Source organism: Pan paniscus, chromosome 19, assembly GCF_029289425.2.
Source record: "Pan paniscus chromosome 19, NHGRI_mPanPan1-v2.0_pri, whole genome shotgun sequence".
Lineage (NCBI taxonomy): Eukaryota > Metazoa > Chordata > Mammalia > Primates > Hominidae > Pan > Pan paniscus.
In genome coordinates, this window is record NC_073268.2 from 33,207,081 (window position 1) to 33,224,861 (window position 17,781).

Below are 17,781 nucleotides of genomic sequence, written 5' to 3' on the forward strand. Positions count from 1 at the left end.
TATTACCAACTATATACCCCCCAAAGAAATCCACAGAATGGGCAAGTGAGCAGAGAGAGGACAATGACAAACTCCTGTAAATTACTGTAGTACTCCGATTCATAATATCTACTCTGGTTGCCAAGAAGTTTTTTTTTGTTTGTTTACTTCTTAGATCTGACCACATTAACCTCCAGTTAAGTGAAGTTATTATATGTACCATATAAATAAGATTTACCAAGCATGGTTCTATTCATGGTTTATTCATTCAGGGGAAAAATGATCTTCACAGCACAGTAAAACAAGTGAGGAACATGTACTGGCTTGTACTTCTGCCATTTATGTTGCAATTTCCTTATATGTCAACACCATTGTTCACAGTCCTGCAATTTTTAAAGTGTGCTGGCCAATATGATGAAAACATTAGCAGAATACAACCCAAGTTCCCTATATGCTAGTTATCATGGAAAACGGCTGACCAAAAGACAAAATTCCTTCAAAAAATTTACTTTATGCACTTCAAGGTGACTGGTTTAATACATTAAAAAACCATACACAAACACACAAAAGTTTGTAAACTCAGTATGAAAAAGTATCACTTTCATATGTAATCCTTTTCTTAAGTTTCATATTAATGAAGTTTAACTTCTTTTCTAAGGTTACTTTATTTACCAAAAATTAAATACCTGAAATGTTGTATTACTGAATTATTTTTTAAACTTCAAAATAACCATGGGTAGAAACTGCCCTATAAACATATGTACAGATGTTCTAAGGAAAACGCAGACACCTTTAATACACTTACTTGGTTTAAAATCTTAATAATCACAGCAGGCAAAATAGTAAATTCATCTAGTTAGAGTCAATCCAGTGAAGCAATTCATTAATGTATACATGGTAAGAGGAATAACAAATGCTATTCACTGGATTCTTTAAATTAGCAAGCAGATTTTAGAACTTTATTTGAATTCTTTAATCTCTGCCAAAGTCTATCTGTTTATATGTAGTTGTCTGGAAACACTCAGTTGGATACTTCCAAAGAGCAAATGGCAGGTCAAGTTTAGAACACATGACTTCCTCACTAATTATATTTAAATAGCATGCAGTGAGTGAGAAATCAGATTCCCCATAGACGCTGGAGAAAGACTGAATTCTTACTCTTCAAAGAAAAATATCAAAAGGTAACATTAATTTGAAATGTTCTCAATTACATATTAGAGCCAAATGTAACTTTTAATATATATGTTAGAGTTCTACAGTTAAAATTTGGGCTTTAAGTCACAGACTTAAGTTCTAGCTTGGGTCATTTTTAGATATGCACCCTCAGGTAAGTTATGCCCCTTGTCTGAGCCCATTTGCAAAATGAAGGAGTTGGTTTTGTTCATTTCTAAATCTTAAAACTATGAACTTCTCTAGTTTGTTATTGTTGTTGTTGTTGTTGTTAATGAAGAAAACCTCATCCCAGCACTGGGGAAATGCTTTGGTTTAACCTCTTTAGTCTTTGGGTAAATATTTAGAAGTAATATCCTAATTTGTGACCTAAACTAAAACCTTAAATTGTTGGAATAAAGGTCATGAGAAATCAAGAAAATACCAATATTTATTTCATTATTTCTTTTGTTGCTCTACTGTCCCAAATTGCCTCTCAGTCTTTGCCCCTACCCTACTCTATACTGATCTCAAGCCCCCATATTTATTGTATTGAATGTCTAGAGTTTTATTTTTTTCCTTTTTTAAATAGAAAAATGCCAATTAAGCTCTTTTTCAGTCTTGGGATTGTTTTTGCCTTCAGTTGGTAGCCCTCAATAGAAAATAGGTCTTCTGTCAGCAGATGTTGACAACAAAGAAAGGGAAGCTTTTAATTTGTTCACTAATAGTGAAAAAGCAAACATTTACATAACACAAATGTACTGATAAACACAATTAAGGATATATGCTTGCCTATTTGTGATCCAAGTGTTCAATTAAAATTATATAATTATTGTGAAACAGAGGAGGATGATGTTCAAGCTATCACTGATTGGCCTGCTCTTCATGTTTGTTAACATTCCGGGGACAAACTTCAACATCAACAACCTCAAATTCTATGGCAGTATCCAATCCTGCGTCAAGCCTGAATCCCGGGACCAGACCTAATCCCAGGAAGTGCACCAATCCCAGAATGAACCCCAATCCTGGGATAAGCCCGGATCTCAAAATGACCTCGAGTCCCAAGATGACTCCAAATTCCAAGACAAGTCTGAATAGAGCAGTGACCCCAAAGAGCCACAACTATGAATATGAATACTGTGACAAATGGTAGCACCAATCCTGGGACAAGCCCAAATCTCAAAATGACCTCAAATCCCTAGATGATTCCAAATTCCAAGACAAGTCTGAATACAGCAGTGACCCCAAAGATAGCCACAACTATGAATATGAACACTGTGACAAATGGTAGCACCATACTCAATCCAATGGACAACACTTATTTTCTATGTAATATTTTTGCTGTTTTGTGTATACTTGCACTCAGGCTGAAGTGAACTTCAACTGCCTGCATTCTTATCTCAGTTTCTTATTATTGCTGAATGACAAGCATGCTAGGAAAATATCATTTATTTCAATTTACTATTTAAGAAATTATCATCTTGATTTTTTTTGCAAATTATAATTGTGTACGTTTAAATATTAACTTAATATGATGTTTTCCTTCCATATGAAAGAAGTATGTACTACCTTATTAAATGCTGAAACAAGCAAAATACCATGTTTGCCTTTTAAATGTTTGCAGAACTGAACCGAAACTCAGATATTTATATTAAAGGTGTAAGAGAAGAAATTATGTAGGTGGGGTGTGTGTGTGTGTGTGGTGTATGTGAGAGAGAGCACACACATGAGAGTGAGAGAGCGAGTGAGCAACAGTGACAGAGAGATGAAGGATAGGGGATAGGGGATAGAGGATGGGGGTGTGGGATAAGGAGTGGTATGGGGGAAGTTGTTTTTGTATTTTATTTTTATTTTTTTGAGACAGAGTTTCACTCCTGTTGCCCAGGCTGGAGTGCAATGGCATGACCTCAGCTCACTGCAACCTCCACCTCCTGGGTTCAAGCAATTCTCCTGCCTCAGCCTCCAGAGTAGCTGGGATTACAGGTGCCCGCCACCACGCTCGATTAATTTTTTGTATTTTTAGTAGAGGGGTTTCACCATGTTGGCCATGCTGGTCTCAAACTCCTGACTTCAGGGGATCTACCCGCCTTGGCTTCCCAAAGTGCTGAGATTACAGGTGCGAGCCACCATGCCCGGTCTATATTTTATTTTTTATTAAACAGACAAAAAATGCTAATCTGATAAACTAAAGCACTTTACAAAATAACACATTCATCTGTATTAACATATTTCATGAATGTGTTAATAGTAATATGTCATTTCGCTAAGAAAAGGTGCCAATTCTGCTAACCTTTGTAATGTATAATGATATTGCGCCAATGACAAGATTATCTTATATTTAGTAAACTCTTATGTTTCAAAAAACCATTTGTAAATCAGATGCCTGGAATCGAGAACTTATTTTCCCCAGAGTAATATATCTCATAACTGTTGGTTAGGTTTTCATGCTCATCTACAAAGATTTACCCAAGCATACAATTATAATAGTAATAAGCATGTAATTAATAGTGCATTTGTTAAGAGCTTTGGCTTAGGTTTAAAACCCAATTCTGATTCTTACTAGTTGTGCTACCATGAATTAAGTACATGACCCAGTGAGATTCCCAAACTTTAGTAATAAATGAATCACTTGGAGTGCCTGTTAAATATATAAATAAGGCCCTGCCCCTGAGATTTTGGTTTGGAAATGGGGGCTGGGGATATGTTTGTTTTAATGTTCCAGATCATTCTGATAGCCATGTTTGGGTTTCAGTTTATACGTACATCAATTAATTGTTAATAATATCTCAGAAGGTTATTATGTAGATTAAATGAGAAATTATGTAATATGCACAGTTTCCTGATGCAGAGAAAGCACTTAGGAAATGTTAGCTATTATCATTATTTACTACTACCACCCAAAAAGCAATTGCCAGGTATCACAATATTCCTAAGAGGAAAACTCTTCTTTGTAACTTGGGGTTTTTGTTTTGTTTTGTTTTAATGTATTCTTTCAGAGAGGGCCTCACTCTGTTGCCCAGGCTGGAGTACAGTGGTGTGATCTCGGCTCAATGCAGTCTTGACCTCCCAGGATCAAGTGATCCTCCCACCTCAGCCTCCTGAGTAGCTGGGGCTACAGGTGTATGCCACAATGTATGGCTGATTTTTGTATTTTTCTGTAGTGACAGGGTTTCACCATGCTGCCCAGGCTGATCTCAAACTCCTGAGCCCAAGTGATTTCCCCGCCTTGGCCTCCCAAAGTGCTGGGATTACAGGTGTGAGCCACCTTGCCTGGCCACTTTGGGGTTTTATATTTTTAATTATTCTTACAAAAACAATATATGCTCCTGGCAAGCCAAACAACATAGAGATAGATAACAGAAACATTAAATTGGTCCTCTATCTCCTCCAATCACACTTCTGAGATAAGCAATGTGAACAGTTAATATGTATACTTTCATACATTTCTCAGTCTACACATACACATGTGCAGGTGCACACACACACTGTCGTGTACCTTGTAAGGTAAGTGTCAGAGTCATCTTTCTGGGCCTTTTTAAAGCTGGATGTAGAGGACTTCTGCTACTTCTGCCTGCCCAGTATCCATTTTGCCTCATTCTAGTAACAGCAATTCAATTTTCCTTTGTGAAAACCCTGCCCCCATGCCCTCCTTTTAGTTCATGCAATTTGGATAGGGCTGGCTTTACCACTGCATTCCAGGAAGGGGCACATGATCCAGGCCTAGATAACCAAGAAATTCCATCCCCCTTGCCATAGTGACTGCCTTAGGAATGGCATGTGACTCACACCAGGCCAGTAAGACCAACCACTTTTGCTGAAACCACAAAACTGGGAAAGAGGTGTTTTTCCTCTGGGATTGTTAAGCTGGGAGAACACAAACCATTACCAGCCACAGCTAGGGAGCAGCTGCTTGGGAATAAAACCGACACAAAGAAAGTAGAGTTAAGAGCCAGAGAAGACAGATGTTCTGCAGATGATACTGTTTAAAGCTCTGCAGCTAGTCATGCAAGAAACTAATACATCTCTTGATTTTCTTAGGTACATGAGTCAATAAATTCCTTTTTGGCACACATAAATTTGAATTGCATTTCTGTCACTTGTAACAAGCAAAATTAACACATTGCCTTATTCCCTAATGTAAATGTATCATCATTTATTCAACAATTCCCCTTTTGAAACACAACTCTATTGTTTTCCTTTTTGTTGCCACTATATAAACAATGTTGCAACAATGTCCTTGTATTATGCTACCTTACCACGGGGCAAGAGCATAAGTATATTGGATGAAATAGAAGGAAAAGATTAGAAAAGTACATTAGGCCAAAATTACCTTGCATGTTTGACTACAGAACTTGGACTTTATACAGGGAGTCAATGGGACAGACAAGCTTTCTACTGGAAACTGGCTCCAGAAGAAATGTTAAGATTACCTAGAAGTAGTCAACTGGTGATGAAGGAGGAGGAGAATAATGCTACATTAGTATAGGTAAGACACAGAGTTCCAGCAAGGCAGTGGGGGAAAATGGTTTCGAAAGACATTGCCAAGGTACGTAATAGTAATATTAGACCATTAAGGTCCAACTAAAAAAAAAAAATTGGGCCAGGTGTGGTGGCTCACATCTGTAATTCCAGCACTTTAGGAGGCCAAGGCAGGAGGATTGCTTGAGCCCAGGAGTTCAAGCCCAGCCTGCGCAATACAGCAAAACCTCATCTCTACAAAAAAAATAATAATAATAAATTAGCCAGCTGTGGTGGCACACACCTGTTGTCCCAGCTACTTGGGAGTATGAGGCAGGAGGATTGTTTGAGCCTGGTAGCTAGAGGCTGCAGTGAGCCATGGTAGTGCCACTGCACTCCAGCCTAGGCAACAGAGTGAGACCCTGTCTCAAAAACAAAACAAAAAAAATTAAAACACATACCTAAGAACAGCCCCTGATGAAGAAACAGCACCAAGTGGTCACATTTTTTTTTTTTTTTTTTTAGACAGAGTCTTGCTCTGTCACCAGGCTGGAGTGCAGTGGTGCAATCTTGGTTCACTGCAACCTCCACCTCCCGGGTTCAAGCAATTCCCCTGCCTCAGCCTCCCGAGTAGCTGGGACTACAGCCGCGTGCCACCACGCCTGGCTAATTTTTTGTGTTTTAGTAGAGATGGGGTTTCATCATGTTGGCCAGGACGGTCTTGATCTCCTGACCTCATGATCTGCCTGCCTCAGCCTCCCAAAGTGCTGGGATTACAGGCATGAGCCACTGCACCCAGCCAAGTGGTCACATTTTGAATCACATGACTGCTGGGCCAGGAGCACATACTGGACATAGGGGCAGCCAGTAATCAACTGGCTGGCCAGAACCTAACATTAAAGTTTCTGCCAAGCAGAGATACTTTTTAGCTGAATCATATTTTCTTTCTGGAATTTCAGATGTGCAGTACTGAGATAATGAACGGGTTACTATCTGGGGCAAAAGCTGAAAGGATACAGAAAGATGAAAATCATGAGGAAGAGTTGAACACAAAACCAAGAGACAGTCAAAGAGCATAGCCAGTTCCAGCACCACAGCCATCTAGTTCTCTATATCTGGGTAGGCTCTGCGCTAATTCATGCTTTTCCTAAAAACTATCCTTGAGAAAATACAAATGACTGCTTTGCAATAAAAGCCTAACTAAAACAACTTAACTGATTGCCCAGGATCTCACAGGTAAAACCAAGATTTGGTGACTAACAATGAGAAAGATAATAAGAGGAAAGAATTTAAAATGATTAGGGTCTCTAGATGGGGAACTAGAAGGGATGATGATGGTACTGAGAAACAGAAATACGGTGTGAAGAGGAGGTTGATTTGAAGATATACTGAATATATCAAATATATCAAAGTTTTGGACATTTCAAGTCTGAAACGTCTGTGGACCATCGATAAGGAAATCAGAAAATCCACAATTCAAAAAGCATTACTTAATACATAGTAGTCTAAGCCACAGAAACACAGGAATATCAAAAGAGAAGTCAAACCCAAGAGCTCTTTGACAAAACTGACGGCATACAGACAGACAAGACCTTCATAATGGAGTAAATGGATGCTCTGCTCTGATATACTGTGTACTCATCCGTCTTGGAGCTAGGCTTCACACCAGGTGAAAATGAAGGTCAGGAGGAGCTCCAGTAGGTCTAAGTAAGAAACTAAAAGGATTGAAAATCTGAAACTGACAGTGCCATATCCCCCAAAAAAAGAATGAAAGAAAAAAAGAAAATCTCAAATTTACTCCTTACACAACTTTATAGGTCACAAAACACTTCATAGGAGAGGTAGACAGTTTTTATAAGCACATACCCCAGCTTTAACATATGAAGCAACAGATTTGGAAAAATAAACTTATCTAAAATTATGCAGCTAAGGCCAGGTGCAGTGGCTCACACCTGTAATTCCCAGCACTTTGGGAGGCCAAGGCAGGCAGATCACCTGAGGTCAGGAGTTCAAGACCAGCCTGGCCAATATGGTGAAACCCCATCTCTACTAAAAATACAAAATTAGCCACGCATGGTTCTACATGTCTGCAATCCCAGCTACTTGGGAGGCTAAGACAGGAGAATCACTTGAAGCCAGGAGGTGGAGGTTGCAGTGAGCTGAGATCGCTCCATTGCACTCCAGCCTGGGTGACAAGAGTGAAACTCCATTTCAAAAAAAAAAAGATTATGCAGCTAATAAGCAGCAGAGCTGAGAATTCTTAGCATTCTCAGGCCACAAGACTCAATAGGTTTCATGGAAACCAAACTGATTGAATCTCACTAAGGGATCTGCAGCAGGTCCAATCTTTCCTTTAGTTTTTTCTAGATCACCACAGAGAAGGAATACAAATATAACAGTTTCTGATTCCGAAAAAAAAAAAACGCAGCTTTGTTTTCCAGAAATCTTTGCTATTTGTAAACTAATAAGATTTTAAAGAAGAGGGGGAAACACATCTTCTACCTCCCTTACCAATGTTTGCTTTTTACTTAGACAGCAACGGGAAAGTAAAAATATCCTGGTTGTATTAAAGGTTGGGGTTAGAATACAAATATGGTTCATCTCAAACGCAAACGAAAATTAAAATGATCTTAGGCAATTTAGAAATGGCAACTGAGATGAGAGCTGGAGAGAGGCCTTTCATGGGAAGGTGAGCAGGGGTTACTTAGAGTTGTTAAAGGGCAGGGGGGTGGTGGGAGGTTCAATGCAATTTTCTTACTTTCTTGATTCCCTAATACTCCAGTCCTTTGGACTTCTTGGTCTTAAGGCTATCTGAATGACCCTATTAGACAAGTTTCCCATCTTCCACTGATCTTCCTTCACCGTCTCTCTACTATTTCTCAACCTTGATTTGTTTCCTACACACTGCCACCTGTGGCCAGCAAGCTAACAATGTAAGTCTAGTAACTTAATGGTCATGGATGTTAAATACTGTTAAATTCAGGAAACTGGTAAAGATTAAGTCTATAACTAATGAGTAGCAGAACTAGGTCTAAACATGGTCCTTGAGATTCCAAAGTCAGTGGTTTCTCTATGTATCATGTTGTCTCTAAGGCTCAATTACCATGAATGTACGTCATGGTAAATGGGAAAAAGTAAAACTGACCAAATAACGTCACAGATTGAGTTTTCAAAAGGAAGGTAAAATGAAGCAAAAAAGAAAAGACAATGGTAGGGAAAGCAAGGCAAGCATCATACCTATTATTAAGGAAGAGCTCACAACATTTCCAGAAAGGCTTTCTAGGAACTAGCCTCAACTGAGGGCAGCATGAACAAGCACCGTTTTCCAGGCCACCCCTTGCACCATCTTCATAGAGATTTTTCACCACTCCTTTGAATTATTTATAAATCATCCTGATGCTGTCTTACACAGCATATTTTTAAAAGTTCTCAGAAATAGGCTCTTATAGTTTTATTTCTTCCTTTAAAAAAAGTTCCCAGTTATCATGTTGTGAGTACTATTTAATCAGAATATACTTGAAAACAAAAGATTCTTTGTGGGTTTTTAACTCTTGGTAATTAATCCATTGCAGGCAGTATTTTAAAAAATGATGTAGGACAGAGTAAGCAATATGAAATGGGTAGTATGAAAAGTAGCTACTAGATACCGACCATCATTTTAGGAAACGCAGGCTATTTACCCTGCTATATGCTCCCAAGTAAACTTGTCTTCAATTCCTGTTAAGTCAACTGGGAAAAACCAAACTTGCCATCTCTCTATATTTGCTATAATTTAAAAAATTCTGTTAAGAGACCCAAAACATAGTATTTCTTACCTCCGTGCAACATAATAAAAAATAGGATTCCCAGCTTTGGAAGTCCCAGCTTGGTAGAAAATACTTAACGTTTTCAAAGCCTTGAATTCTTCTTTTTCATGTACCTGATGCCTAAAAGAAAAATAACAGAGTAATTATGAGGCTTTATGTTGTCTACTGAGTATGTAAAAAAGTCTGTAATTGGATAAACAATAAAATACTAAAATGAAAAAATATTTTAAAAGCAACAGGCATTCTAAAGGGTAATTTGGCAACATGCACCAAAAATTTCAAGGTATTACTCTTTGAACCACAAAAGCACTTTTAGGACTATTCTAAGAGAACTACTGGGCAAGAATATTAACCATAGGATTGGTTTTACTCATGACATTTTTGTCCCAGATAGAAGTTTATGATTTTTTAAATAATTCATTTTATCAATCTTTTCTAGTTTATGGATTTTGAATGGATGAAAAAGGCCTTGCTTTGCTCATTTTTTTTGATTTATGGAAGTTTATCATAAATGGTATGAAAATATTTTTCCAAATCATTACTCAGTTTTATCAAAACCATTTATTGAAAGTCCATCCTAATCTCGATTCTGAATACCAGCTTTATCATATATTATGTTCCCATATGTATTAAAGCCTGGTTTAATTTTTATATAGTTTGCTCAAGACTCAGTGTGCTTCTTCAACCTCAAGATTCATGTCATTCATCAACTCTAGAAAACATACATCCATTAGCCTTTCAAATATTACTTCTTCCCATTCTCACTGAGCTCAGTTTCTAGGGAACACCTACTAGACATATTTTGAACCTCCTCATTTTATCTTCTGCATCTCCTAACCTCTTTCATATTTTCCATTTATCTGTTTATACTGACTGTATGCTAGGTAATTTGCTTAGAAACTAGCTTCAGCTATAAATTTATTTATTTATTTTTTTTGAGATGGAGTTTCGCTCTTGTTGACCAGGCTGGAGTGCAGTGGCGCAATCTCGGCTCACTGCAACCTCTGCCTCCCGGGTTCAAATGATTCTCCTGCCTTGGCCTCCCAAGTAGCTGGGATTACAAGTGCCCACCACCACACCTGGCTAATTCATATATATATATTTATTTATTTAGTAGAGATGAGGTTTCGCCATGCTGCCCAGGCTTGCCTCGAACTCCTCACCTCAGGTGATCTACCCACCTCGGCCTCCCAAAATGCTGGGATTACAGGCGTGAGCCACCGCACTCGGCCTAAATTTTTTTAAGTACACATATTTTCTTTTACACCTAGTATTTCTATGAGCCTTATGTCTTGGGAAGAGATTGCATTAGCTCAGCCCATCATGCTGCTGGTACCAGGTCAGAATTTTAAAAATATTAATGGAAACAACCTAGATATCATTTGATAGGAGAAACAAATGTACATGTGCATAGATAAATGACTGGGAGACTATTCACCAAACGTTAAGTGAGGTATTCTGAGAGGGAGGATAAACAATTTTTAATTTTTTTAACTTTCTTTAGATTTCTATATCAAGTAATTTAATAATTTTTTAAATAACTGAGAATATTATAAAGCTACCTTCATTTTTTTTTAAAAAAAGAAAATGGGTCTCCAAGAGCATCAGTGGGAATTTAGAACAAAAATAAGATCCAACATTTATTAATCACGTTACAAGTACCAGATACTGTGCTAAGTATATTATATATATTGGATTACTTAATCTTCAAAAGCACAAAAGATTGCTTTGTAAGGGAAGGTAGGATCTTAGAAAAAAGGAATAATAAAAATATTTTTCTAGAAAAATGGCTAGGATGTCCTCAGTGATGTCAAATTTAAAAACTGTTTTGATTCATTCATTTTTATATTTATATTTATTTATATTTATATTTACTTATATTTCTTTTTACTTATATTTTTACTTATTTCTTTATTTATAGACAAGGTCTCATTCTGTCACCTAGGCTGGAAATGCACTGGTGCAATCACAGTTCACTGCATCCTCAAGCAATCCTCCCACCTCAGCCTCCCAGGTAGGTGGGACCACAGGTGCGTACCATCACACCTAGTTAATATTTTATTATTTGTAGAGATGGAGTCCTGCTATGTTGCCCAGGGTGGTCTCAAACTCCTGGGCTCAAGCAATCCTCCTGCCTTGGCCTCCCAAAATGCTGGGATTACAGGCATGAGCCACTGTGCCCAATCTATCTATCTTATCTATCTATCTACCTACCTACCTACCTACCTATCTATCTATCTATCTATCTAATAAAGACAAGGTCTCACTATGTTGCCCAGGCTGGTCTTGAACTCCTGGCCTCCAGCAATTCTCTCACCTTGGCCTCTCAAAATGTTGGGGTTATAGGTATTAGCCACCATGTCTGGCCTAAAAATAGTATTATATTTTTGTAGTATATAATTTTCAATTAGGTAATGTGAATAGTCTGTATGGAAAATATGCCCTTAATTACATAGGAATAAACATTTGTTACACTAAAAAAAATCTAGTAGAGCTAAAAATAAAAATTAATTTGGAAAGGACACTATATACCCATACATTCTTATGTTTATACATTCTTTCATATATTCATATATTCTTTTAACAGTATCAATGGTTTGGAGTTATATGTACAAAACCATGACCTGTAAGTAATACAACTAACAACAGGCACTTACAATTCAAGGCATATTATATACAAATCTTTAACTTCTCATCATCAGATTCTGTTTTATTCTGTTTTGGAACATACTATGAACATAGCACTCAAATCACAGACACGAAGGAGCACTTACTAAGCATAAAGTCCTGTGAAAGGTACTTTAAAAGATTCAGCAAACTACTCTCACTGTATCATCACAGAGTAAGTGTCTAACAATGAGGATCTTTTCATTCACAAACTAAATCCCACTAAATGGGATTCAAACAAATGTCCACAGAAATTTTATAGCAATACTGAAGTATACTATATTTTCTGAACCTTAATCTGAAATAATTTAAAACCATTAACCTTTATGAGGGTTCTGAAAAATGTTACAGTGTAGTAGAAAAGTCCTGCACTTAAAACCAAAAGACCTATGAATCAGGTATGGAATCTTAGGCAAGTCAATTATTCACATCGAGTTGCATTTTCCTTAACTATAATTTGAAAATAATGTTGTCTTCACTCCCTGGTAAGTATTAAATGTGAAAACTTATGAAAGCAAGATGATAAAATATGATTTGTTACTATTGTTATGACAATCAACATATAAAATAAAACACACCCTATATATATAAATAATATATAGTTGGATTCCCCAAACATGGCAACGTGATTATTAAATACATCTTTCCTCATAGTCTTCTATCATATCTAACAAGTGGCCTGGTGGCAAACTCTCCTTCTCAACCAAAAAGAAAGCAATCAACTATTTCAAGGTTGTACTTTACCTAGTCATAAATTCCTCAAACTTTGAACTGGTAAGGTTAAGGCTGGACCAGTGTGTATCTGCCACAGGTTTGTGCTCTGGAGGACCCAGGTATGCAAGAAGTGTTGCCATCTTATCAAAAGGTCGTCTTCCAACAGCTTTATGATCCCTAGATACAGCAAACTACTTAGAAAAAAAATTAGCAGTTCACATTTAGCACTACACATTTCTTTAACTTGTAACTGGTTGCTTTTCCTTTTACTGTCAGCTGATTTGTAAACAGCACCAAAAAGACCTCAGGACCATGTCTACTTCAATCCATTAATAATTCATAAAAGATTAAAATGCCCTGTCATTTAAACTCCCATCTCCCAATTGCTTACCCTTAGCTTCACAGTCCACTACTTTTCCCGTGAATGTGCTAATCATTTTTATTGGCATTTAAAAATAATTTGGACTCATTCTTCCTTTGTAAGGAACTCTTCATACATAGGAATTTGGTCCCTTTACAAGTTTATATAACTAGATGGGACAGCAAGTAATTTATGTTACACAAGAGACTAATAAGAGCTAATGAAACAATGCCCAAATTAATAATTTCGATTTTTAAGTTTTTTGTTTTTTTTTTTAATTTCTGAGATGGAGTTTAGCTCTTGTGGCCCAGGCTGGAGTACAATTGTGCGATCTTGGATCACTGCAACCTCTGCCTCCTGGGTTCAAGCGATTTTCCTGGCTCAGCCTCCCGAGTAGCTGGGATTACAGGCCCCTGCCACCATGCCCAGCTAATTTTTGTATTTTTCGTAGAGACAGGGTTTCACCATGTTGGCCAGCCTGATCTCGAACTCCTGACCTCAGGTGATCTGCCTGCCTCAGCCACCCAAAGTGCTGAGATTACAGGTGTAAGCCACTGTGCCAGGCCGGTATTTTCTATATAAAGCTTTATTTGCATATACTTAGAGTATCACGAATGAGTTTATCATAGAATTAAAACACTGACAATATTTTAATTACTGAATTCCTATGAATTGGCTGTTCTTCAGAGTCAAATGCCAACGCTAATCTGAACTTCTTTGGATCTATAACAATCTGCAAGCCATAAAAACCCAAAGAGCAAATCTGTGATTTCTTAACCTGACAAAAAAATAATAATAATGACCACTGGAACCTAGGTAGGTTTGTTGATTATTTAATACGACTTAACCTTTTGTTTGTATTTTTTTGAAAAAAAGAATCTTTCTCTTTCTAAACCATAATTCTTAGTCCAAGAAGATGCAAAGTAAAAAGCATTATTCATGACCAATAATTGTATTAATCTAAATTTAAACGGAGAGTGTTCACTATCCCCATGACTGAGAAATCTTACCTGTTGCTGGAAAGATACTGCCCAATTTTCTCCTGATTGTTCCAGAGTAGACGATGTAAAGCAAGCACATTGCCATCACTTATGAAGGAAAGACTATGATTTACTGCATCACTTGTAGGACAATCAGATGCTATATCAAGGAAAAACCTTCAAAAATGCAAAGTCATTAGAATTTTCAACACCAGATACACCCAGACTTATGTTTGAATTAAATTTATATGAAGTAACTTTGTGAAGTAACTGAGATTACAAATATGGAGGGCTTGTTCCCACAATGTGACTTGACATTAGACAAAGCAAAAACGACAAGGAGAAAGTTGGCTTTCCATTTCTGATACCCGGCTTCAGCTTCAAAGTAGGCTCTGAAGTTAAACAACAACAAAATTAAGATGGATGAAACTTTGGAAAGAGGCTAGTATTTTACAGATAAGGAAATGAAGGTCCAGACGAAAGACCTCCCCAAAGATATATAGCCTGCTAGGTCAGAGCCAGGATTAAAACTTTGATCCTTTTAACTTTGTATGGGTACACAGAGTGCCAGAATATGAATCCTATGCTGACATTCACTCTCTTTCCAACATGGCTTGTCATTCAGCAATATACCTTTTCAACTCCAATTTCTCTAACAGAAAAAAAGTCAGTAACAACTACAATGATGATAAACTGGAAGAGAGAGTTGTACAAGACTAGCTTAGATGATGAGGATCAATTAGATTCACACTGCATGAAAAGCAGAATTCCAGACATAAATTTACAAAGCGCTTTCTTATGAATTATCTCATTTTTTTCTCTAAAAACAACTCAGGCAAAGAGTTTATCCCTACTTTACAGATAGACCAATAACTCAGAGAAATAAAGTGAAATAACTAGTTATAGAAATCTAGCAGAAAAGTTTTCTAAAATCATAAAGTTCAGTTCCTCATAAACAAAATCTTATGTGTTTGTTTTACTTGGTTTAAAGAATAACATTTTAGTTTAGATACACTTCCAAATTTAAGTATCACAAATACTCTAACATCAAAAAAACCTTATTAAACATTGTTATGTATTATTGATACCAATTTGGTTTTAGTTTTAAATAAAAAGAATCCTACTTCTTCCTTGTCCACATATTGTACCATCCTCAAATCCTTTATTTAATTAGACATGTCAAAAATCCCTCTTGGTTTTCAAATATGAAAGTCACTACCAAATTATAAAAAATATTAATGTATTTCATGACTGTCTTTTATAGTAAAATAAAATAAGACAAGCTATGTCTTGACCTAGAGCAGGAAAAGAAAAAAACTTACACAGGAACTTCATGTAAAACAGGTACATGGATTTATGTGAAACCGAAAATATTTGATTCAAACAGAGCAACTGAGTAAGTGGCAAGAAAATTACCTGCGTGCTGCATCAAAGTTGCTTTTCACAAAATCATTGAAAGGCCGCATATGTTCTTCTTTTGTGAAGAGAACATGATTGGCAATACTCTGAAGTATCTACACAATAAAACAGGGTTATAAATAATCAGATTATTTATTGTATGAAGTCTATACATTAAGACATTCTTTAAAAACATGAATTTTCTCATTGATATAATTTCTGCTAGTACTTAAAAATCAAACATTCCTCATTCTATAAATTATTTTAGGTAGTGTTTCTAACCTTCCCAAATATAATTATTATATTTACATGTAAAAATACATATTAAAAATGTTTAATGACTTTTAAAATAAAAAATCCTATAGTCTACATTCTAGTCTGTTTCAGAATGTCTAGAATGATTACGCAAAAAATGATCTTCATAACACAAGACATCTGCTATAATAAAATGTTTTATCATGAAAATAAGGTCCATCAGGTACCTAACTAATGAATTCCTTTGTAATATAAACAAATAAAACAAAAGCACATAACTGAAAACCATAGGGTATTTCAAATATAAATGTAAGAGGAAGTACTGTAAGAAAAGCTGAAAATTTAGTTGGAAGGGGAATTTAAGATAGCTAGATTATCAAAATAATTCACCTTTGACATTAACTTCAAGCCCCTTTCGATTCTAGGTGGTGGCTTTTTATCTAAAATCCCTGCTTCATACGGTGAGACAATGGCAGGATTGATAAATCTGAGGAACATGGCACTTCCTACTGCACCGATGCTGTTCTGAGGGAAACGCTGGCTAACCACCTAAAAACAAGGAGTTGAGAATTGAGTATAAGGTTTGAATTAATATAAAGACATGAAAACAAAGAGTTCAAAGGTCAAACTTTGCACAAAAACTCTGAATCAATCAGTCCTCATGAATGACATATTTCTATTTTTTTCTTCTCCCAAAACACGAGAAAATAAAGTTTCCTCTCAATTCTAGTCTTATATCATATTAAAGTACAATTAAGGTATCTCAGAGGAAAGAAAAACCTCATGGATGAGATGGGTAGAAGAAACCTGAAAAAAGATCTTCACTGTATCATCACTTATACTGCATGTTTGATGAGTAATGAAAGCAGACCAAATTTTTCACACAAAGATGATCATAATTTACTAAGATTAACAGACATGAAAGTGTGGTCAACTTTATAACGTGAAACTAAATTTTCAACAGCACACCCCCAAAACATCCTATACCTGATAGTACATATTTACATTTTGTTGTGTACCAGTTACAACTGAATTTAAGAAAAAATGCTTGCCATATACAAAATAAAATCTTAGATTCTTACTGAGAAAAAAAAAAAACTTACTTACAAGAAATGTTACTGCCAGTTCCTTTTCTTCACAGCTTCCTTTATAATACAAGAACCTACCTATTATTTAAACCATGGAGGGATGGGAATTCTTGGGGACCTAAAAGAAAAAAGGATCTCACCAGAAGAGAGAACCCCTATGTCTACCTCAATTTATAATTCTGTCAAATAAAAATAATTTAAGAACTCAAGAAATGGTTGTCCAGCCTGAAAAGCAATGTGAACCCAATATTTAAAATGGATAATTTTCCCTTTATAAAACATTCTACATTAAGATAAAAAGGTACCTTAGCTCGGGAAGGGTGCTATAAAACTGGTTCAGCTCCCATCCCTTTCCAGAGTCCCCTGCTTTAAATCATGTTATAGATGAAAATTATATTTTGCAATTTACATTTTTATATATACTATATATGCTCATTTTTAAAGAACACTTAAGGTAACATTTTAATCTCTACAGCTATTCTTGCTTAGTGTGGCTAAACTGCTGTTTAAAGTAGCAGTGACTACAAAACTGTAGCATTCCACTCAATATTCTGTGATTTCAAGGATAAACCTTCATTTCAAAGGATATTCGTGGGAGGGGACCCAGATTTACATGCGGAATATCACGTAGCTATTTTTTTCACAATGCTTCAATAAATATTTCCTGTCATAATTTATGACAGGAAATTATGACACAAATTATGACAGGCTGACTCCAGATTAACTCTGGAAAAAATGGGGATTATTTCACTTCATCTTGTTCAATGTAGTGCTTCATGCAGTCCACATTTTAAATGCGTTATCACTGCTTATAACCTCAAAATAGCTTTCTATAATCTCTAACAGGAAGTTAGTAAAAACTAGATTTTAGAGAAAATATTTGTAAGAGGTGATAAAAAGAGGTCAGTTGTAACTAATATAGTTCC

General features: G+C 36.2%; 2 protein-coding genes across 18 annotated transcripts in view; one reads left to right on the plus strand and one right to left on the minus strand.

Moving 5' to 3' along the window:
* OMG (oligodendrocyte myelin glycoprotein) overlaps positions 1-2,723 on the plus strand; it is a 31,301-nt gene extending 28,578 nt beyond the window's left edge. The window contains exon 3 of the mRNA XM_003811982.5: positions 1,972-2,723. The gene's annotated coding sequence lies outside the window, so the exon portion shown is untranslated. The remainder of the gene's footprint in view (positions 1-1,971) is intronic.
* The window catches only part of NF1 (neurofibromin 1), a 278,753-nt gene that overhangs the window by 99,149 nt on the left and 161,823 nt on the right, over positions 1-17,781 (minus strand). For all 17 annotated transcript variants that reach the window (XM_034943231.3, XM_034943230.3, XM_003811980.6 and 14 more), the window contains 5 exons: positions 16,158-16,316; positions 15,531-15,628; positions 14,145-14,291; positions 12,804-12,950; positions 9,402-9,512 (listed from right to left, as the gene is read on the minus strand). In XM_034943231.3, coding sequence (XP_034799122.1) covers positions 9,402-9,512; positions 12,804-12,950; positions 14,145-14,291; positions 15,531-15,628; positions 16,158-16,316 — 662 coding nt within the window. The remainder of the gene's footprint in view (positions 1-9,401; positions 9,513-12,803; positions 12,951-14,144; positions 14,292-15,530; positions 15,629-16,157; positions 16,317-17,781) is intronic.